At 43.6% G+C, this 24,977-nt stretch overlaps 1 protein-coding gene across 2 annotated transcripts in view; it reads right to left on the reverse strand.

Annotated features, from left to right (window-relative positions):
* Positions 1 to 936: 936 nt before the first annotated feature.
* The window catches only part of CLIP2 (CAP-Gly domain containing linker protein 2), a 125,982-nt gene continuing 101,941 nt past the window's right edge, over positions 937 to 24,977 (reverse strand). For both annotated transcript variants that reach the window (XM_083174114.1, XM_083174113.1), the window contains 6 exons: positions 23,515 to 23,598; positions 20,293 to 20,449; positions 11,346 to 11,505; positions 10,959 to 11,144; positions 2,945 to 3,007; positions 937 to 1,936 (listed from right to left, as the gene is read on the reverse strand). In XM_083174114.1, coding sequence (XP_083030240.1) covers positions 1,925 to 1,936; positions 2,945 to 3,007; positions 10,959 to 11,144; positions 11,346 to 11,505; positions 20,293 to 20,449; positions 23,515 to 23,598 — 662 coding nt within the window. In that variant the 3' untranslated portion in view covers positions 937 to 1,924. The remainder of the gene's footprint in view (positions 1,937 to 2,944; positions 3,008 to 10,958; positions 11,145 to 11,345; positions 11,506 to 20,292; positions 20,450 to 23,514; positions 23,599 to 24,977) is intronic.

Genomic DNA, 24,977 nt, shown 5'->3' on the forward strand with positions numbered 1-24,977 from the left:
CACAAGGGTTAAATTTTCCAGATTTCCAACCCTTGTGTGTCTGTGTGCCTCCTTCTGCTGGACTGTTACTAATTACTATTTAGAGTGCACCGGGTTTTACATGTATGTAGAGTGCCGATATATTGGAATATATATATATATATATATATATATATAACATTTTCAAATATATATAGAATTACTAAGATTTCTATGTAGGGCCAGATGAATAGAGTGTATGACTGCAATGGCACAGGTAATAAGTATAAATCCCAGGTATGGCAGCATTTTGAAATGTAATAAAAGACAGTGTGACTGAATAACATATAACTCTCAAGTTAAGTTCATGAATGCTTTACATGCATTACTGAAAGAAAGTGGTGGTAGAAGGAAACAGTCGCAGTCAGGAGATGTCAAGCTTCAAAGAGAAGGAAGGCTATAAGTGAAAGTAATTAAAACATATAATTAACAACAGCCTAGTTATGACCCTGCACAGCAGGTAAAAAACACCTCTCACCTCTAAAACTTCACAGGAACCTGTATTATTCTTAGTATTATTTTAACAAGATTCTTAGGTGCGGTTTCATTTATTTTAGAATGTCAGAGTGTCAAATTGTATTTGCTGGTTGAATGAAAATTATAGACCCAATTGTTTTATAAAAATTACCCAGAGGATCTTTTAAATACATACAGAATAGTTCATTATTTTAAAGAGTTGAATTAGCATTCAATCACAATATAAAAAAAATGCTAAGAATTACCATTTTGATTTGTTTTTCTGGTCTTGTTATGAGGTAATAAGATAATGAGAGTCTTAATATGACAACCAGTGGGACATTTTTGATATGGTCCAATTAAATGCTATATAGCTAGATGGCAAATACAAGTTTTGTTTAGAAGAAATGACCAGGACGTTAAGTCATTAACATATATAGCCAATGCAGGTCATTGCTGTGATAAGATAAATAAGGATTACATTTATTTAAAAAGGCATATATTACAATTTCACGTTTTGAACTCTCAAGTTTATCTAACGTAAAATATTCTTAATCAAAAGTACTTATGCTACATAAAATTGTTAAGACATGTTAAAAACTCAATGACATAATTTAACACAAAGTACCTTAAAAACTGTCAAAAGATTAATCAGCAACATATTTAGTATTATTAGGCATAAATTCGTTAGACCAGTAAACTGGCCGCATTTGGGTAATAAGTCAGAAGTAAACTTGATTTGAATAAATCTGATTTTAACACAGTGGGGTGCATTGTGTAGCTTATGATTTAACTGTGGTCAACAATCTAATAGAGCATTTACAATAAAAAAAAGAAATATATGTACCTCTTTAATTAAACATTGGCTCGCATTAATAAACAGTATGCATGATGAATTATGGCTTATGTTTAAAAGCCCAATCAGTCACATTCCCAGGTCTTGTAGGAAAACAACTTATCAACCACTCTGGTAAAGTGGGCAGGTAAGTATTTTCCTGATGTAAGTAAATATATCCTTATTCAATTCATTCTTTGCACCATTTTATCGGTCATAGCCAAAATGAGGATAGTGTTCACTTTTGTCTTTAGAGTTCCATTTACAAATGTCAAACAGTTTATATATTCTCAAGTCGCAATAGGAAAAAAATCCTTTTGTTGGGAACGTCACTTCATAACTGGCCATCTGGGGATCCTATGCAGGCAGCTTGTGTAATATTGTGTTTTTCAGGTAGGATCATTGCAATATTCTGAGTATGGAAATCTTGGGTACTGGACTTCCAGCTAAAGGCTTTTTTTGCAGTGCAGAGCGGTGGCTTTCTAATGATTGTCCTGGGAGAATGTAACCGTAAAAAGCAATACTGCATGTTTTATTTGAGATGTCAGTCCTACTACAGAAAAAAATCCTGTCCATATTATTAAAAGATGTGTTCATTAGTCCGAGTACTAGACATCAATGGTTTTCCTAAAATAAAGAAAACATAAATCAATACTTACAAACATAAAACAACTTGGAAATTAACAAGAGAGGTCCAAGATGAAAGGATGTAATAATCTAGGCCAATTGTAGACACTACACTAGAGGTGCCAGAATCCCCCCCCCCCCCCCCCCCCCACAAGGCGCACTTGGGACAACTCGAATCAGCCCTTCCCCAACATTTAAAGAGCCGCACAGGAGTCATGTAGATTATATATATACCAAGAAGAGTTTAAGTCAGTCACCCACTAGATGAGTCCACAGTCTTTAATTTGCTCGACTCCATAGGACAGAGGTTTCCAAACTCTGCCATTACAGACAAGGTTTTAAGGATATCCATGCTCGAATACAGGTGACATAATACTGCAGTCAATATGATTCAATCATTTGGGCTCAAGTATGGGCATGGATATCCTTAAAACCTGGTCTGAGTTAGGGAACCTCTGCTATGGAAGGCACACAATTTGTCATGGATACAGGTGCACTTTTGACTAAGGACAGACATGCCTTAACACAGGCTTTCAAATTTATACAGGTTGAGTATCCATTATCCAAACTTCGGTTATCCAAATTATTCCAAAATCCATACATTCAAGATAGTGAATTAAAAAAAATGTCTTGCTAAAAACCTACTGGGGACATCTGTAACAGCACTACTGAGGACATGATATGTAACTGGCACTACTGGGGACACCTGTAACAGCACTCCTGGGGACATGATGTGTAACTGGCACTAAATATGTGCAAGACAATGATTGCCCATTCAAATTCAGTACCTGAGATAGGACACAAACTTTGTTTACAGGTTTTGAAATCTTGTTTTATGCACAAATAAAATATATTTGTGTGTATTTCATGTGTTTGATGTGTTTGTACAACATAAATGCAAGCTACCTCAAGATACTTCATTGAAATATAAAAATATTCTGAAATACGGAATAATCCGTAATTATATAAGGGATACTCAACCTGTACACTTATTCCGAAGTACAGTACCTCTTGTTGATGTGCTTTATCCTGCTGATGGATACCATTGGTAGACCCTGAGTTTCCAGCCACCTATCATGAAGAAAATATAATCAGATAATGTACTTTTCAAGTGGAACATGACGTTTTACACTATTTGGCCGCATTTGTGTGACCACACCATTGCATATTCAAATTACGTATGGCCGCCTTGCACTTCCCTGTTTCGCCTTACAAGTGGTAAGGAGTCGTCAGGTTCCGATACGGACAGATCTATAACTGGGCATAAGTGTAAATTTACTTTCTGAAGGATTTCACAGGAATACAGTATAGCCAGGCAAACTGACATAGTACTCAGTAAACCTGAATCCGGGCCAAAGGCAGAAGATAGCTTCACTTCTCCCTGAGCCACCAACAACTAAACATTAAATTGAACCCAAATATTTACATTTGTCTTCAAATATAAAACAAGTATAATGCCCCCTTCCCACTGCAGCTAAAAAACGGTAAATTGCCGATTTTCAGCGCAATTTACCTTATAAGGCTGCAGTGGGAAAGTGCCAGAGTTGAAATACCGTTTAAAGCTAAATGGTATTTCAACCCGTTTTTAAAGCAGAGTCCTACACGTTAAAATAACGTTTAAGAGGCAGTGGGAATGCCTCTTAAACGTTATTTAGCCTCCAGGCAGTCCCAGTGCCTGATTAGAACTAGTAGTTCTCACTTTGTGCATGTGTAATGAGTGCACGTGCATAATAATGAGCCGCTCATTACATATGTGCATATGTAATGAGCGGCTCATTATTATGCACGTGCACTCATTACATATGCGCAAAGTGAGAACTACTAGTTCTCATCAGGCACTGGGACTGCCTGGACCCCCGCTGCATACCTCCCAGCAGTCCCGATTTTATCGGGACAGTCCCGATTGTCAGGGCCTGTCCCGATGTCCCACCCGTGGGCGGCAGTGTCCCGCGGTGTGGGGGGGCTGTTGGGAGTCCCCCCTGTCAGCTGCTAAGCAGCGGGGAATAAACGCTGTGCGCATGCGCACAGCGTCTATTCCCGCAGCCAGGGGACTGGGGGCATGGCTAGAGGCTCACAGAGCCTCTGGGTCATGCCCCCATAGCGACAAATTGGGGGCGTGGCCTCGCGGAAGAGCCGTGAGTATAGGCCACGCCCCAAATTAGGCCACGCCCCTGAAAATTTCAACGCGCCTCCGGCGCGCAGGAGCATCGTCCCGCCTGCAGAACTTCAAAAGTTGGGAGGTATGCCGCTGCCTCACCACTGCCCTGCATTCCCGTGCAGGTAAGTACAAGGGGAGGGGAGGTGGGGGCACAGGGCAGGTACGGGGGTTAGGCACTCTTTACACTTGGGGGGGGGGGGGGGGAGGGATTAGGCACTCTTTATACTGGTGGTGGGGGGGGGGGGTTAGGCACTCTACATTTTACACGGTTCACTGCAATGGGAATGGTACTTAAATGGTATTTAAAACGGTAATCTGCTGCAGTGGGAATGCTAATACCGTTTTAAATACCATTTAAGATTACCAGTACTTTAAACTTGTCTGCAGTGGGAAAGCAGCATTAATCACTTTATTTTCTAATTCAAATGTGTATTTATTGTTTTTAACCAAAAGGCTGCACTGTATTACCCCTTACCTACACTAAGTGGCACTATACAAATATGTTTTATTTCACAAATATGTCACTTCACAAAAACATTTCCAGACATATTATTGTTTATTAATCTCTTATAATACACAAGGAAGCTATGGGAACTTTATGCTCTATGCCAGCGGTTCTCAAACTGTGAGTCCTGACCCCAAAGTGGGTCCCGTCCTTCTCAGCATGGGGTCACGTCTCCATGTTGCTGACCATCAGGCTAATGACTTTTCTAATTTCAGCCAGTGAGTCAAGGAGTCTGAAAAATCTGCTTAATTGTCTGTTATGTTAGACTCCTCTCATCATGTTGTGCCTCCACAATGCTGCCATGTATGTGCTGTCTGCTGACTACACGTGTGATGTGATGACCTTCTGCAGTAACTATCTGGGGTCCCATAATTATTTTTGTTGTCTGATGGGTCCCAGAGCAAAATAGTTTGAGGTCCCCTGCTCTATGCCATCCTTTACTCTTCCTTTACTAAATGTCATGTTAGACACAAGAACATTTGTTTGCAAACAAAAAAAAATCATAAGTTCATGTATATGCTTGCACCCATGTATTGACCAGGATAGGCGCGAATGCGATTGTCAGTAGGTGTATTTGCATCAAGTGCTCGATCCCTTGTGCAAGATTCAAGCGGATGATAAGTGCAGTATTCTGTATATTTCTTAAACAGTGTAGCTCACCTCTGATGGGTGCAGCCAGTACTATCATGTATAACCCAGGCTGGCAGCACTTGTGGAAGGGAAGGGGGAGGGGATTTTTTTATGCTTTTTTTTTTTGTTCAATAAATAAAAATACTTTATGACAGGGGTTGCCAAACCGGTCCTCGAGATGTTCTGACAATTAATATTTTCTAGGCCACCTGTGGATCTGTAGAACATCTCGGTTAGGAATGATTGTACCACATGTTGGTACTATTAGTAAGGACTACACCTGTACACCAGCTGGGTGGTCTTGAAAACATGAACAGTTGGTAGATCTCGAGGACTGGTTTGACCACCTCTCGTTTAGTACTATGCAGCTCAGCATATCTCCCTCATTGTACCTTTTTTGGACACATTTTATGCAAAACCAATCTCAAATCCAGTATTTACAACTGTCTATACTAAACATTCCTTTCCACATTTAAAAGTGCAGCATGTAGGGCAGTGGCATTGACGGAATATTACACAGAATCCAGCACATTCTGGAGTACCTCATTGGACAATGTTGCTATAACAATTTATGGGGCTGATTATTAGAAAGTACTTACAGAAGCTGGCCAGGTCTGCAGGGCCGGCAACAGAAATCTTGGGGCCCGGTACACTGATATCTCTGGGGCCCCCCTAACCACGCCCCCTTGAGCAGAATATTTTTAGTATACTGCATATTGAATGTGTTTTTTATTATTAAAAAATACACAATTAATAATCATTAATACTGGAGGGGTGTCTGGGTAAGTACCCTTATAGGAATCCAGGCAGGTGCCTTTATAAACCATTTCTAGGGACTGCACTGCCACAACTATGCTTACAGCCGTCAGAACTTAGGGGCCCCTCACAAGCTTGGGGCCCGGTACAGGTGTCCCTTTGACCCCCCCCCGTCGCCTGCCCTGCAGGTCTGCATGACTCGCTTTAGATAGATATACCACCATGGAATGGAGCACCCTAGCTCTTATCCATAGAGATAACTACAACTGAATTTAATTTCATGAGTTATTATTGTGTCCAAAAAGTAACATTTTTATTATTATTATTATTATTATCATTATTGTTTATTTATATGGCACCGCAGGGGTTCTGCAGTGCCTAAAAATACATAGATGAGCGAAAAACAAGAAAATAATGAATTACAGGCAAATTAGGACAAGTTTATGGTAAGTAAAGACAGTTCCAACAATGGACAGGACACCAATTATGAGGGTGGCAGATCTATCTATCTATCTATCTATCTATCTACTATTGTAAAGCACAACGGAATGTGTTGCGCTATATAAGAAACTGTAAATAAATAAATCTATCTATATATATCGCTAAGAAAAACACATGAGATGAGAGGGCCCTGCTCACGAGAACTTACATTCTAGAGGGTAGAGGCAGACAGACTGGGATGACCTGGTAGGGATAACCTACAGCAAAGGTCATTTACTAACAGTACGTTTTATTTTGTGCGAATTTGCTTCACCATAGATGCAGACCAACATTCCGTTTGCTTTTTTGGAACTTCCCCAGTAATAGGGTGAGCTTACTTTCCAGGATTTAAAAAAAAAAAAGTCACTTTAAACTCCAGTTTACTTTTGCCGGGGCGACGCTTATCTGTTTGCTAGGCTACGTGTATACTCAGCCTAGCGTACAGGTCTGAATCAGGCCCTTAGTTGTATATCATGTATGAGCAATTTGCTTGGCATCTTCTGCCTTTTATCGAAAATATATATAGCCATGCAAATTATTTTGCAAGCTATGCTATAAAATAATTATGAGGTCCTGGATTAATAAGCTAAGTGGAAACCTGCCTGGACAGAATGGATTTCTAAACATAGAATACTGTAGACGCTGAGTCACAAAGGATAGTATATTGCTGATGGGAAATAGAAAGGCAAAAGATGCTACTTATTATTTCTTTAAATCGGCAGTATATTTCTCTACGGCAGATGCAATTTCTACATCTGCAAAACATGGCTACCAAGGTCAGCACATCTGTGTCTTTGGGTGCAGTCATTGACTGCGAGGTGCCCGTGTCCGGATAATCAACCCTTTGACCTTGCAGAAATTACCACCGAAATTGCATCTCTCCGCAAGGAATTTCGACCTGCATCTTGGAATACATCCCAACTTTGGCCAGAGGAAAAGGAGACAGACAAGTGAGTGTATGAAATTAGGAGTCATTACTTCACCGTGGAACATGCCCAGTCCCTCGCTCCGGGTGCATTGACACTGCAGGTATACGCACAATATATAATTATATATTTACTGCTTAGAGCAAGTGAGAGCCCCCCCCAGCACACACACACCCATGGGATACATAACTGGGGCAAAGTGCTCAAAAATGGGACTGTCCTCACAAACAGTTGTGAGTTGTGACCTAAAGCAGTAAACAATCATCTTGGACTCATGCACAATGCAACTCGGACAGATGCGCAGACTGAATACACTGACCGATTGCATGTAGCATCAACAGAACAGCACTTCTGAATCAGGTTCATGTGGTTTATAATTAAATGTATTCTAAGGGTACATTTACTAAAGCTTCTACAATGAAAAGATGTGATGCTGTCCATAGTAACCTATCAGATTCGGTCTATCATTTCTCTAGAAAAGGAATGACAACATTTGATTGGTTTCTATGGGCAACATAACCTTTTTTTTTTTTTTTTTTTTTTAGAAGCTATATTAAATGTACCCCTAGATGTTTTCCTTGCTTTACATCTTCTCACCTTCAGATCTCTCTTAAGTTGATGAACCAAACACATTAGGCTTCTGCTATTTTCATGTTCACCAAATGAGAGCTGGGTATTTGATGACTCTGGGCCTTATTCAGACCCGATCTCTGGGCTGCGATTCTTTGGAGCCCAGCGATCAGGTAAACGCCACCCCCCACATTCTCCCACACCCCTGTGCATGGCTGAGAATCCGTTTGCACTCGTGCACACTGGGGAATAACCATTTGCAATCACTCACCATCTAATGGTTTTCCCCCTGTTCAAAGCTGCAGAATAAGTGTAGACTTTATTGAGGCTGCGATCACTGTAGGAAGATGGAGGCAGCTGCTGATGACAGCGGCCCGCCCTCCTTATGGCTGGGCAACGCCTGTGTTTTATGGGACACTCCCAGAAAATGCCAACATGCCACCCCCAAATGCCCGGCATTTGTCATACAAATTGCAGCTATCGCTGGCTGTGATTGCACAGACCACTCGCGTATGCGCACTGCGACCACGCACATGCGTTCGATAATTGTATTTGCAGCTGAGCAGTAAAGTCTGAATTGGGCCCTTTATTCAAACAAATTACTTATTTATACAGGATGGACCAATATTACACATTTATACCTAACAGAAAGCATACCCTGAATTTATGTTTCCTAGTCCAGGAAGTGAATTAGTTAAATAGGCAATATGAAAAAAATGTAAATAAACACTGTTTATGTGGAGCTCGCCATACAAACTGCTGGGAAAAGAGTGGTCTGTAAATTGGGATAATAGAGAGGGAATGAGATCAGATGCTAACTATACAGGGAATAGATACGCAGGTAAACAGATGACTCAGGGTAAAGTAAACATTGATGTAAGACAGAAGGAATATCGGAAGAATGGCAGGATGTGGAAGGGAATTAGGATATGATAGGATCAATGAACATTGGCCCTTATTCCAGGGTCGAAACTAGGCTTTCCTGCGCCTGGGGGAACCAAATGACTGAATTGCAAGCTGGAGGCTGAGCGACCACCCCCCTCCCCCCCGACCTACCTATGTGCAGTGGGGGTCCGAGGACGGGCAGTGGGGGTCCGGGGATTGGCAGAGGCGGCTTTCCTTTCACTTGTAACAAGCTATGCTATTCGCCTGGTGGCGGGAAGAACTGCTGATTTTGAAAAGACTTGCCGGACGCTGATTGGCTGAAAGAATTCATCAGCGTCCGGCAAGTCTTTTCAAAATCTGCTTCCCGCCAGGCAAATAGCGTAGCTTGCTTCCAGCTGCTGCTATGCCCGTCCCCGGACCCCCACTGCCCACCCCCGGACCCCCGCTGCCCGTCCCTGACAGCGCCCAAGCCCCCCCCCCATGCAGCGCCCGGGGCACGTGACCTCCCAGCGCCCCCCCCCCAGTTACAGCCCTGACTTATTCTGGTTCACTCGCAAAGGCAAATTCCTTCTTAAATGGGTGGAGTTTTACTTCAAAGTGAGCTCTATATTGCAGTGTAAAGTCAGTATTTTCCCTGCACAGAAACAAAATCTAACTCTCTGGGCAGTATTCAATGAGAAAATTCTCCGTGCATGGAGAGCGTTTTATTTCGCTCTCCATGCACTCTCCGTGTTTTTGCGGAGATTCTCCATGTTTGGAGATTCTCCGTCACGGCACTTTATCCACTATTCAATGTGGCTGATGCTCGCCGCCACTCGCGGCGAGTCTTAACCCCTGCAGCGGACGAGCGTCCGCGGTAGGGAGCTTTCAGGGAGCCGGGGGACGGAAGCAGCCAGAGAGATTAAAGTCTCCCTGGCTGCTCCAGAGGAATGTGGTGGGGAGGGGGGCTCCCCAGGACCCAGGCAGCACAGGCTGCCCCCCCCCTATAGCCAGCGGGGGACCCAGTATTCACTGCACCCGATCGTGCATATTAACGATCGGGTGCAGTGAATATATGAATATCTAATGAGCGGCTCGAGCTTTCCGGCCCCCTGCTGGCTGCACTGTGTAAACAAAAAAACCCAAAAAATTAAATTATTTTTTTAATTAAATATATATTCATGTGCTATAAGCACATGAATAAAAATAACATGCCCCTTCACAGAAAAAAAAACCCAGATTTTTTGACACCAAAATTAAAAAAAAAAAACCTTTTAGTTTAAAAGTTCACATTCCAGCTCCCCATCAAAAGATGGAGAATTGCTACACGGAGAGACACGGAGAAAATCACTTAGAAAGACGGAGAATATTTCACATTGAATAGGGTTGCTCGCTTTTGGAGAGCAAAATGCTCCGTCCAAGGCGAAAAAAGCAAAAATTCTCCATAAAACACAGAGAATTTTCTCATTGAATACTGCCCTCTCTGCACATGTTACATCTGCCCCCACTGCAGTGCTCATGGTTTTTTCCATTTGAGAAGGAATTTGCCTTTGCGAATGAACCAGAATAAGGGCCGTAGTTTCAGACTTCATTCAAGCAATGTGTACTCTCAAATGGACCACACTAGGAGTACATATTAAAACTGCTACAAAGTATAAAATAGCCAAACAGCTGTCAGGACACATTCATAGCACAAATCCAACAATAATCTGCAAAATACATTCTCTTCAGGATTAGCAGCTTCCATAGGTCAACAGCATATGTTTTACAAAAAAGAATCACATGAGATTTAGCAAGTTCTTATCACAGAGACCCTGGTATCTGAGTCTAAGAGGGCCGTTGAATTAGTGGTGATGTGCTGGAGATGTTCGGTGGTGCACATATATGCCAATTACTGTAACATCGATAATTTTCCCACACACCCTAAAAAGTAGACCTAGCAATGTTGCTGGTTGAGTTGTGCTATGCCTATTCTGAGATCAGCCAGTCAGCTAAATCAATTGTTCCCCAAGTGCATTACATAATTAATAACAGCTATCCCAGGGATGGAATCATGACCAATACAAACTGTTCTTGTTCTCAGAAATGACTAAAATATACCCAAATATTTGAAAAGCATTGTTGTGTTCCCACCTGAGATTTCTCAGTACTGATCCTCATGGCCTCCATTAACTTCTCCACTTGATGACCCTGGTCTAGAGCTATTCGAAGTGCATCTTCGGTGCTGCCCAAACGTTGCTGTAACCTGATAACCTCTGACTCCGTTGCTGGGTCGATTAATGAGTATCTCCTCTGGTCTGAGACTGATTTCTCTTTATCCTGAGGTGTAAAGGGAAAATTGGATAAGATATGAAAATATCTGCACATACACAAATTAATTTACAAAGGCTGTGTATTACCAAAACTTGTGCTTAGTTTGTTTCTCAGGCATTTGGGTATCATATGATGCTAGTTTTTGGTTCTTCCAGTGCTTAAGAATAGCAGATTATTCCAAGATGGGAAATTCACGATTTTACTTACCAAAACCATTAATTTTTCTCTAAGTACTTTGATTTCCTCTTTTAACTTCTGCTCTTTTGCTCTCCAGTCTGCCTTATGCAATTCCCGGCTTAGGTCTTTCTCCGGTCCTGGAGAGTGCCGATTTGCTTCCAGTAGCAAAGCTCTCAGTTCATTTAGATTCCTACAGTACCATAATGTGACAAGCAGAAAACTATTAGTCGCATCTGAATCAAAGATAGAAAACATTCAAACAAGTTATGATATGAAGACCCTTGGCTTCAAATATGAAACTTCAGCCTCTTTTAATTTGTAAAAATGGCACCAGTTGTCTGAACACTACATGGAACACTTTGTCCCACAAGGTTCCTCTTCCATTATTTTAATGGTTATCTGGGTGTTCTGAGAAATTGCTCTATGGACTTCTTGTACTTAAGTTGTTTGATCTAAGATGATATCATGTTGCACTGGATGCTTTCTTTCATTTGGTCCCCTCCCCCCAATATCCTTGGGTTTCCTTTCACCATTTTATCTTACCCTACTGTTCTATTTCTCAAATTGTTGTACATCTGAATGTATGAGATGTGCTGTACAACCGCCACCACCCCTCTCCTCTACTGGGCATGTGGCAGTGCATTCATATTTATCGTCCGCCTCTTTGCCTACTATCACAGAGGCCCAGCAAGCCATTTAAAATGCAGATATTTGAGGTGAGGAGACGACTGCCGCAATAAAATATATGCAACCCTCTGCCGTCCTGGGTCCAGACAATTTCACAGCCCAATATTATAAAGTGTTCGCAAAAGAGCTCTCCCCTCACCTTTTTTCAGTAATACACTAAATAGAGCACATTTCGCTCCAGCATCCCTGGAAGCTGATATCTTTGTGATTCCGAAACCAGACAGAGACCACATGCAATGTGCCAACTATAGGCCACTCTCCCTACTTAATGTTGATCTTAAAATATATGCTAAAATACTAGCGTCCCGTTTAGCCCCCTTTCTTCGACATCTGGTGCACCCAAACTAAGTGGGTGTCATACCAGGCCGCCAAGCCTCTGACAATACTAGGAGAGCTATTGATATATTATTGATATAATTCACTCTATCCATAAACAAAATTACATTCCCTGGTCCTAGCACTGGACGCCAAGAAAGCTTTCGACCGCATATCGTGGCCCTTTGCTTTTGAAGCAGTTAGAACAATTGGATTCACTGGTAAATTCCTCCAAGGTATTATGGCATTATACAACCCCCCCATGGCAATGGTCTCTGTCAATCATCTCAGTTCTTCTTCTTCTTTTGGAATCATTAACGGTACAGGGCTGTCCATTGTCGCCCTTAATTTTTGCTCTTGTCATGGAACCCCTGGCGGGAGGATTCAAAATAATGTAAAATAAAATAGGTTTCCTCGAGATTAATCTTTATTCTGGCTATTCTGGATATAAGATCAACACATCTAAAACGGAAGTACTTGATTTTTACATTCCGGGCTCGTCAACACTTACTCTAGAAGATGACTTCCCCTTTAAATGGCATACACGTAAAATAACATTTTTGGTAATTTATCTTATGCATTGCCACTATCAATTATTTCAAGCTACCATACAGTATATACTCGAGTATAAGCCTACTTTTCCAGAAAAAAATGTATGCTGAAAAAGCCCCCCTCGGCTTATACTCGAGTGAGGGTCCCACTTGAGTCAATAAGTTTTCCCAGTTTTTTGTTGTGAAATTAGGTGCCTCGGATTATATTTAGGTCGACTTATACTCGAGTATATACGGTACTTTTCCTAGAATACTGGACAGAGTTAAATCTGATTTACAATCCTGGTCGAATTACTTTATCTCCTGGATTGGCATGGTTAACACGGCGAAGATGAATGTACTCTCCCGACTCCTTTATCTCTTCCAAACCCTTCATTATATATATATCCCCACATGTATTTGTTTTTAAAACATCACACATCACGGCTATTTTTGGGCTAATAAATTGGGCTATAATTGGGCTAATAAAGCACCCCCGATTTTTACAGATATTATTTAGCTGCCTAATTGGCCCAATGTGTCCATTGGTGTAATCCAAAGACAAATATGGTATGGCCTACTATTGAGGCTAACTATTAGCTTATTCCCCTCGCCAATAATCCATTTTTTTCATAATCCAGACTTTGCTGCAGGTATGCATGACCTGTAATTTTCTTCATGGAAAAATAAAAATATTTTATATGTAAATGACATCTCTAGGGACCTGTCTTTTCCTTAATTTACCCAAATCCAATCGAGGAAGAATATCCCTCCCGGGGATTTTTACCAATATTTGCAGAGGTACTCTTTACTTAGTTGGGCGCCCATCGCGGGGATCGCGGGCATCGCGGCCAGTACATTAACGGCCGCGACGCGATGCCCGCGATCCCCGCGATTTCCCATAGGGTTCAATGTTAAATTTAGTGCTGCCCGCGATTTTACATTCAATGCTTCAATGGCCGCGATTTGGCCATAGGAATCAATGTTAAATGGGCCACAGAGCCCAAATAGGCACAATTAACACTTAAATGTCCCCCCAAATTTGTAACGCCACCCCACGATCCACGCCAACCTGAAGCGTGGCGAGCGCAGCGAGCCCGCGAGGGGCGGCGGTACGCGTCCTCCGACCTTTTCATACCCCCACTATCCACGTCGGCGTGGAGTTGAGAATAGAATAGTGTGGCGAGCGCAGCGAGCCACCGAGCCCGAAGCGTGGCGAGCCCCGCGAGGGGACGCGGATACCTGTGAAGCCCGCGTAGGGCCACGTTTACCTGTGAAGGTATCCGCGTCCCCTCGCGGGGCTCGCTGCGCTCGCCACGCTTCGGGCTCGGTGGCTCGCTGCGCTCGCCACAATATTGTATTCTCAACTCCACGCCGACGTGGATAGTGGGGGTATGAAAAGGTCGGAGGACGCGTACCGCCGCCCCTCGCGGGCTCGCTGCGCTCGCCACACTTCGGGTTGGCGTGGATCGTGGGGTGGCGTTACAAATTTTGGGGGACATTTAAGTGTTCATTGTGCCTATTTGAGCTCTGTGGCCCATTTAACATTGATTCCTATGGCCAAATCGCGGCCATTGAAGCATTGAATGTAAAATCGCGGGCAGCACTAAATTTAACATTGAACCCTATGGGAAATCGCGGGGATCGCGGGCATCGCGTCACGGCCGTTAATGTACTGGCCGCGATGCCCGCGATCCCCGCGATTTCTTTACCCGCGACGCCCGCGATGGAGATCGTGGGCGCCGTGATAGGTAAAGAGTACCTTTGCAGATTTTCACTCTAAATTGGGGCATGTCCTGTCCAGTAGACCTCTATTTTTGAAGCTTTATGCTTTTAATGCACATCTACTAAAGGTCCATACACACTGGGCGACTATGCCAAGCGTGTATGGACAGCGATGATAGCGTTCATCGGTGTGGGGAAAGCCGCTCAGTGCATATACACTGATCGGCTTTCCCCCTGCCCGGCACCAACGGAGGGGGGGGGGCGTTGCATAGCGGAGCGCTATGCAAAGCCGTCCTAAGAGCTGCTCATCTGCTGGTATAACCAGCAGATGGACAGCTTTTCCCGCGATGTTGCGGGAGCGCGCAGCAGCGCTCACCGCTAATCGCTGGGGCATACACACTGGGCGGCTTTGAGCTGAAAGTCGCTCAAACCTGCTGTTTTGAGCGACTTTCAGCTCAAAGTCACCCAGTGTGTATGGGCCTTAAAGGCTTTATCTCCCTTTTATACATGCTAATGGTAGAGGTTTCTACTCCTCAGCTCACCCCAAGTTAAAGGTTATGGGAAACAGACCTAGACTCCCCCTTAATCAATGAGGAATGGATAGAGATATGGGACAACGCAGCCGATAGCTCTATCTGAGTTAAAATAACCGAAAGTATGTATAAGATACATTATAGATTATTATTATCATTATTTATATGACGACACAAGGGTTCCGCAGCGCCCAATTACATAGTACACAAAATCAAAACAGGAAAACAGTGACTTACAGTTGAAAACAATAAAGGACAAGTACAGGTAAATGATTATAGGAACAACAGCTGATTACTGCAACATAAGTATCCAGGTGGCAGAAAACAGCATGCTTTGGTGCAGTCGAAGACCAGAGCCGGCCTTATGCATAGGCAAACTAGGCAATTGCCTAGGGCATGTGGAATGCCTAGGGGCATCAGCAGCTTCTGCTGATTAAAATGATATGCAGCATGTCTATATTCTATGTGTGAGTGAGGCTGTATCTGCATATGAAATAGTGTATTCATGGAAATCACTGTAACATAGCATTCTGTGTGCAGTTACAGCCACAGTTGCACACAGAATATATTCATGCCAGACATCATTTTAATCATCGGAAGCTCCTTGTGTGTGCTGGTCACATAACAATGCAAATAAGACGAATTTTCAGTAAAAAAGGCTCCCAACGTTAGCAGAACTGGCCAGGAGCTGCATGGCCTATTGAGTCAAGATGTATGAGGAAACATCTGTATCCAAGCAGAGGCAGAGGTCACAGTGTTAGCGGCTGTGCGAGTGCTGTCTGCGGGTGGGTTGGTTGTGCAATAGTGTTCGGCATATGTGTAAGGGGCATTATTTGTGCCATGTATTAATGCATTAATAATGTGCGACATATGTGTAACAGGCATTATGTGTGTCATGTGTGTAAGGGCATTAATAATGTTCAACATATGTGTAATGGGCATTATGTGTGTCATGTGTATAAGGGCATTATGGTTATAAGGACGTTAATAATGTGTGTCATGTGTAAGGGGCATTACAGGGGTAGCGAGAGAAAGGGGTAGGGGGTACAAATTACCCAGGCTAAAGTCTGATGGAAGGGCCCAGTGGGGGCCCCTCCCCTTAAGTGACAGCAGCAGCTCTTCTCCTCTGCCCAGCACACACTGCTTTGTGCTGGGTTGCAGTGTGGCCATGGAGGTGCTTAAAATACAATAATTTTCTCAGGATTTTTTTCTAAGGGTATAATGTGAATAATGTGAGGAGTAATGTATATAAGGTAAAGTGGTACTACTGTGTGATGTAACGTGAATAAGGGACATCATCGCAAGATATAATGTGAATAAAGTTGCACTACTTGTGGCATAATTTGAATTGGGGGTACTATTGTGTGGCCATGCCCCTTCCCAGCAAGAACACACCCCTGTTTGGGCTGCACACCGAATGTGTGCACTGTTTCTATTTAAAATATTGCGGGTAGGAGCACCAAAATGATGACTGCTATGATGTGGGTTGATGGTGCTGGGAAAGAGGAGCAGGGTCAGAGGCGGAACTAGTGGCAGTGCTAGGGGGCAACAGCCAAAATCTTGCCTAGGGCGTCATTTAGGCTAGGGCCGGCTCTGTCGAAGACTATTGAAGTAAGAAAGGATAAGCACATGAGGTAAGAGGTCCCTGCTCATGAAAGCTTACATTCTAAAGAGGAGGGGCAGACAGACAGGGGTGACACAGGAGGAGTAGACAGGGTGAGGAACGGAATTCCACCTACTGTATTACTAAAGGCTTAAAACGGGATAACTAAGTGTTTAATGACATTCGGATTTGTGCTCCATGCTGCCATTGACTTGGTGTACTATTATGTATTGATTATATGGATCCGCTTCCTATCCTAATCCAAAATTCTTTTAATCATGGCACCCTAAGGTATCACATTTTTTTCACGCCACCCCTAGGATAAAAGTTTCTTTGTTATTGGGAAATTTTGCAAAAATTGTGTAAATTAAGCAAATTGTATTTATATGTATTTCTAAAGCTGGGTACACACTTGGCGATATATCATTAACGATATGGACAATGTTGATATCTTTAATGATATCATGTGCATATTGTGCAGTGTTTATGTTCAATATTCAATAGTGTTAACGATGCATGTGGCCATAGGTCGGTAATGACCCCATCCCCCCCCCCCCCCCCCCCGTCATCTGTACATGCAGCTCAATCTGACAATATTGCCAGAGACTGCATGTATGGAGCGGATGACATCACTGACAGAAATCGTGAAGAATATTGTAAAGTGTGTATGCCCTATATCATTCTCTCGTGACACTCTTGATATAGTTCATTATATGCTAGAATTTACCCAGCTTTAGGTCTACTTATGCAAAGTGGGACAGAACTCACTTCTGTTTGTCCAAATAGTTTAATGCGGGGTACACACCAGGACGACCCGCTCACGATGCACATCGTGAGCGGGTCGTCAGTGTCTCGTCCGACCCGCTCACGGTGACGCGGGGGGGGCACGACCCGCTCACGATGTGCACCGTGAGCGGGTCCGATCCGATGGCGACCCGCACCCGGCTGTATGGTCGTCATTGAGATCCTACCTGCAGCAGGTAGGATCTCAATAACGACCGACCGACCCGCGGGACCGCGCATCGGATCGGTATCGGTCCACAGCAGGTCAGAAAAGGGCCCAATCAGCACACAATCTACATCCAATTGATCGGAATTGGATCGAGATTGTGGGGATCGGGCCCTAGTCGTCCTGGTGTGTACCCAGCATAAGACTGCCCGCTACCAGTCCACCCCTGAAAGTGTTCCAAGGCACCCCAGGGAGCCTAGGCACACAGTTTGGGAACCACTGACCTAATCAATAACCACTGACCTAATCATAGGTGACATAACAAAGGGGTAAAGCCTGTAAATTGCACTAATACATATGAAAGGCATTGTATGATTGCCCTAAATACAGTAGGTCTGGCAAACTCACTTTTATTTCCCTGCAGCAGTTTGCCATGTAGGGAGGAGGTAAGGGTCCTATAAGAACAACAATGACTGACAGACCAGAGCTAAGAAATGTACAGCATTTATTGGTGGAAGGCTGCATAGGGTCAGCGGAGTCAGATCAGTCTAGCCGTAGCATTTCTGCCTGTTTTAGTTCCCATCTTTACATGTCCTAAACCAGGGGTGGCCAACTGGTCCGAGGTAAAGAGCCGAAAAATATCGGCAATTAAGCCAAAGAGCCGACATCATGCGTGCGCGGCAAAAAAGGGGTGTGGTCAGGGGAGTAGTCATATGACACAATGGGGAGTGGCTACATGACAAAACTTTATGCATACGATTTGCATACGATCCGATCCCCTCTGTATTCAGATAAATGGATCTTTTACAGATCCTACCTGCAGCAGGATTCAGATCCAATTCAGATCCAGACAAACGATTTTGACCAAATCTGCATCCAATCTGCATCCAATCAGTCTGAATTGGATCCAGATTGATGGGATTGTGCCAAAATCGTTTTGGTGTGTACCCAGCATTAGGGGTAGGAGAGATGCGCAATGCGTGCTCTCCTCCCCTCAAGGAGATGGATTCGGGCCGGGGAACCTACAGCGGGGGGGACGGAGGGCAGCAGGAGCCGCACTTAGCAAGGGGGAGAGCCACATGCGGCTCGAGAGCCGTGGGTTGGCCACCCCTGTCCTAAACTGTGACAGGGTGAAAGCAGTCTGTAATGGGCAGTGAGGTTATAGTTTACTATTAATCACAGCTGCTGTGTAATATCTGGCTAGCGCTGAACACTGTAGGTCAGGCATGTCCAACGTTGGCCCTCCAGATGTTGTGAAACTACACATGCCAGCATGCTTTGCAATCGTTTTAGCATTCTCTAATAGCAAAGCTGTGGCAAAGCATGCTGGGATGTGTAGTTTCACAACATCTGGAGGGCCAACGTTGGACATGCCTGCTGTAGGTTGTATTTATGTTTCACATCTGGAAAAAATTTTGGGGGGATTTAGTGCTCCTTTAGATAAATGAATCCTTCCCTTTTACAGAAGATGAAGACCTAATGCTTTGCCTAGCATTCCCTTGTATTCTTTGATGAAGACTCTATCCACCTCACGCATCAGTGGGAGTGGCCTGATGATGCAGTTTGTAACCATCACCGTATGAGAGGATATGCAAAGCGCGATGTGCTAGTGCAAACCATAACCAGCATCACCAAGTCCCAGATGTTGTGTGCCCCAGAAAGCGGATCACACATTCAAAATCCAGGACTTAAGTATCCTTAAATCTTTTTTTTCTGTTTCCTTAAACATGTAAAATAGATTTTCACTTCTGACTGCTTTTTTGTTACTTTTACTTAATGAAAACCCCTGTTGTCAGTTATGTAAACATAATCCCTGCAGGATTGCCTGTCAGCTCTTAAATCCCCAGCATGAATAGCTTTTGTGCCAGGGACACATTTCCGAGCTGCCACTAACATCAGCAAATCTCATGTGGTGTAAGAGGGCCTGTATACACACACTGATCATTCAGTAGCCACTATATACTGTACACTGCCACATGAATATATCTCACCATATAAAACAAATAGGAAAGGGCTTGCAGTAACAAAATATCTTTTTATGTCTACTTATGTTTGACTGACAAAAAAAAACTACCCATAATCCTTTAAGATCTAGGGCCTGATCCACACATAATGCACAGCAAGTTCATACACATGCAAAAAAACATAATTCCACTGCATTAATCAGAATGGTACACATCTTTATGGAAGGAAATACAACAGTCGTCACTTTCATTGGCACTTATACATACACTATGCATAGACACAGCATATATACTGCATACCCACTACTAAGAGTGGTGATATATGCAAAGTTGCAACCCAGAAACACCCACTTCCCATACAGCAAGAACCAGTGATACTTGCCCAACTCAGAATTGTTGTACAGTACATACAGTATTCAAAGACGCGCACAATGCATGCTACATACACAGTATGCAACAAGGCGCTTGATCTGGGCATTCAGATCTATGTGCAAAATCCATTACTACAGATAACTTTTAAAAAGAGTACAGTTTTTAGTTATATCTTCATATTGAACTGTAAACAGTAACCATTTCCAACTGCAGTATGAAAAGCACAACCACGACATCCTCGTAAAGTGATTCAGGAAGTCTGAATGGACTGTTTGCTTATATCAATTGGTATTACTCACCTCTCCTTTTTGAGCAACTCTTGGCTTATCACGACAAACTGTCCCGATGCATCATGGGATTTCTTGGAAAAAGCCTCTAATTCCACTTCAAGTTTTTTATTGTCCTTCACTAACGAATCCATCTTCTTGTCTCCTGATTTGCATTTGCTTTCTAATGCTGCAGATGATTGCATACATTTCATCAGTAGCACATTTATTTTTCTCCTTCGTTATATGCAGTACATAACCAAATGATATCATGAAACAGTGACTGACTGCACAATAAGTTACCTGCACTAACTAGCAGGGTATATCTACATCAGGGGTGGGGAACCTCAGGCCCTGGGGCCGTATGCGGCCCCCTTAGCCTTCTGAGTGGCCCTCCCACCCACCAGGCGGCTTTGCCAGGAGTCAAGTAAAGGGGAATTCTCGCGAGAGGTCGGTAGTTCTCGCAAGATTCCTCTTAAATCAACAGCAACTGGAGACTGTCAGTCCTATTCAGCGGCAGCCGCCGAAGCGTGGGACGGCTGCAGCAGGACAATTTGTAAGAGACATTTTTACATATTTATTTATTTATTTATTTGCAGTTTCTTATATAGCGCAACAGATTCCGTTGCGCTTTACAATAGTAGACAGTGATAAAACAAACTGGGTAACAGACAGACTTGGTGGTTAGAGGGCCCTGCTGCAAGCTTACAATCTATTAGGTATATAGGAGGGAAACACAAGGACAGGCATCAGTAATAGCATAGCAGTCCCAACAAGTTACAAGTCCAGAAGGGAAGCTATATAATACATAAGTGCCTCAGAGGGTTATGCGTGTAGAACTTAAATATGATAGGCTTGCCTGAAGAGGTGAGTTTTCAGGGAACGCTTGAAAGTTTGGAGGCTAGCGGAGAGTCTAATTGTGCATGGAAGGGCATTCCATAGGATGGGAGCAGCCCGATGAAAGCCCTGTAATAGTGAATGGGAGCTAGTGATCCGCTCAGATGAGAGACGCAAATCTTGTGCAGAGCGGAGTGGTCGAGATGGGAGATATTGTGTGATAAGTGCAGAGATATATGCTGGTGCAGTATGGTTAATAGCTTTATATGCAAGTAGAAGTGTTTTATATTGAATACGGTAATATACAGGCAACCAATGGAGGGACTGGCAGAGCGGATCAGCAGACGATGAGCGTCTTGCTAGGAAGATCAGCCTAGCAGCAGCATTTATAATGGATTGCAGTGGCGAGAGTCTGTTCTTGGGAAGACCAGTTAGGAGACTATTGCAATAATCAATGCGGGATATAATGAGTGCATGGATAAGAGATTTAGTAGTGTCTTGTGTGAGATACGGTCGTATTTTGGATATGTTTTTTAGATGCATGTAACATGATTTGGAGACAGATTGAATGTGGGGAACAAAGGACAGGTCAGAGTCGAGGGTGACCCCTAAGCAACGAGCTTGTGGGGTAGGGTAGATTGTCGAGTTGTCAACAGTGATGGAGATATCAGGATGGTAACTGTTCTTGGTTGGCGGGAATATAAGTAATTCAGTTTTGGAAATATTGAGTTTGAGTTGGCGAGAAGACATCCAAAGTGAGATGGCAGAGAGACATTCAGAGACTCGGCCCAAAACCACTGGTGACAACTCTGGGGTTGATAGATAGATTTGAGTATCATCCGCATATAAGTGATACTGAAATCCGAAGGAGCTGATTAGTTTGCCAAGCGAGGAGGTATAGATTGAGAAAAGCAGAGGACCTAAGACTGAGCCTTGCGGAACTCCGACTGACAGAGGTAGTGAAGAGGAAGTAGAGTCAGAGAAGCGAACAGTGAAAGAGCGATCAGATAGGTAAGATGTGAACCAGGAGAGGGCTGTATCATTAAGACCTAGGGAGTGTAGTGTTTGTAAAAGGAGAGTGTGATCCACAGTGTCAAACGCAGCAGAAAGATCTAGAAGAATAAGCAGTGAGTAATGGCCTTTAGACTTAGCTGTTACCAGATCATTCACCACTTTAGTCAGTGCTGTCTCAGTGGAGTGTTGAGAGCGAAAGCCTGACTGAAGCGGGTCTAATAGGGTGTTGGAGTTAAGAAAGTTTGTTAGGCGAGAGTAGACAAGTCTCTCGAGTAGCTTGGAGAGGCATGGGAGCTGAGAGATAGGACGATAGTTAGAGATAGAGTTAGGGTCAGAATTGTGTTTTTTCAGAATGGGAGTAATCACTGCATGTTTGAGCAGAGACGGAAAAGTATGGCCGCCGAAGGATTTTTTCCCCCATACAAACGGCCCTTGGCACAAAAAAGGTTCCCCACCCCTGATCTACATGCTGCAAACAGGATATTTAAAGTCCATTTGGTTTCAATATAGCAGAAAATGAAATAAGGCCTTAAGCAGCCCATACACGCTGCTATGAGGGCGTGCTTTCCGTGCTGTACTAGCTCGGATCACATTGCATTGCATTGCCTGTGCACACGTTGTGCATGCAATGCGATGCAATGTGATGAAACCTAAGTACAAAAAGTATGTGCAAGCACATACTTTTTGTACTGTGCGATGAGGTGCCGCGGGAGCGCGCACCTCAAAGCACACATCGGGACAGCACACATAGCAGCGTGTACAGTGGCGTAACTATAGCACCGCAGCCCCCGCGACCGCGCGGGGGGGCGCTATGCATGTGCGGGCACCGGGGGCTGCAGTGCTATAGTTACGTTACACCCCGCCGCCCGCCGCACCAAACCCCCCATCCCCAGTCTTTACCTGTGTTCAGTATGCTCTGGTCCCGGCTCCCTTCTTCTGCTGAGGACCACCACAAAATGGCCGCCCCCATATAGCACACAGTTCTCTGAAACTGTCTGCTTTATGGGGGCGGACATTTTGTGGTGGTCCTCATAGCAGAAGAAGGGAGCCGGGACCAGCGCGTACTGAACCTAGGTAAGACTGCGGGGGTTGGTGCGGCGAGCGGCGGGACGGGTGAGTGGCTGGGCGCCCTCCCTTTAACAGCGGGGGGGGCGCCCAAAATGTAGTTACGCCGCTGAGCGTGTATAGGCAGCTTTAAGGATGGCATTACATAGTTAACCAGCTGCTTAAAAATATTATTTTAGCCAGGTAAGCCAGGTGTGATCCTTATGTTTTATCAAAGCAAAGTACTCCAATATTGTACAAAAGAATGCATAAATGCAATACAATACTTTTAGACACTAAATTAATTGATGCTTCAGAAATACATGTTATGTAGCCTATAATATTATAATACAAACTTACCATTAATTTGAGCCCGAAGTGACTCAATATGAGCAGACATGGATGATACTTCTTTCTCTCGTTTGTTAAGTTTCAGCTGCAGTTCTAAGTAAAAAAGAATGAGAATTAAACATTTCTAGCATAGGAAGAGTAGTGAGTTGATGTCATCCTAATTACTCCAAAACCACTCATAGGCATATTCAGGGGAGGTTTCCAGTTGCCTAGAAACCCACGTTTCCCACAGCCTGTCCAGCCTGTCTACTTTGCTCTGCTGAATATCAGGATATAAAATGCGGGTATGCATAGGCGTGCGCAGCGCATTTTATTAGGGGGTGCACCATTGGAGGGGCGTGTACATCACGCCTACTGGGCATGTCCATCAAAGCCTACTGGGCGTGTCCATCACTGCCTACTGAGCACCAATGCAAACTAAATAGAAGGTGACTTATTTATGTATATAGGCTTCAGAACTAATCATTCCCACCAGACACACCAGAAACAGGGAAAGTGCAAAAATTTACACTGTAATGGCCATTACACATAATGCCACACACTGTAATTTTTTTATTTTTTTATTTATTAACAATTTCTTATATACTGTAGCGCACACATATTCCGAAACGCTTTACAGAGAATATTTGAACATTCATATCAGTCCCTGCCCCAGTGGAGTTTACAATCTATATCCCCTCTACTACATATACACGCACACACAGACATTCTACGGTTAATTTTTGTTGGGAGCCAATTAACCTACCAGTATATTTTTGGGTTGTGGGAGGAAACCAGAATACCCGGAGTAAACCCACGCAAGTACGGTACACATAATGCCACACACTGTAATGCCCATTACACATAATACCACTAACCGTAATGCCTATTGCACATAATGCCACACACTGTAATGCCCATTCTACATAATGCCACTCACTGTAATGCCCATTCCACATAATGCCACACACTATAATGCCTATCACACATAATGCCACACACAGTAATGCCCATTCCACATAATGCCTCCCAGCATAATGCCCATTACATATAATGCCACACACCATAATGCCCATCAAACATAATGCCACACACAGTAATGGACATTCCACATTATGCCAGGGGTTGACAAATTTTTGTAAAATAGGGATAATAGGGACCGTGCGTGCTGAAGGCGCCTGACAAAAATTTACACCGTAATGCCTATTAAACGTCACACACCCATTACATAGTATACCACATGCCATATTGCCCAATACACATTATGCCACACACCGTAATGCCCAATACACAGACCAAACACTGTAATTCCCATTACACATTATGCCACACACTGTAAGGCCCATTACATATTACGCTTCACATCGTGATGCCCGTTACACCTCACACTGTGATGCCCGTTACATGTTGCGCCAAACACTGTGATGCCCATTACATGTTGCACCTCACACCGTGATGCCCATTACACCTCACACCGTGATGCCCATTACGCC

This window comes from Crinia signifera, chromosome 2, assembly GCF_055691185.1.
Source record: "Crinia signifera chromosome 2, ASM5569118v1, whole genome shotgun sequence".
NCBI lineage: Eukaryota > Metazoa > Chordata > Amphibia > Anura > Myobatrachidae > Crinia > Crinia signifera.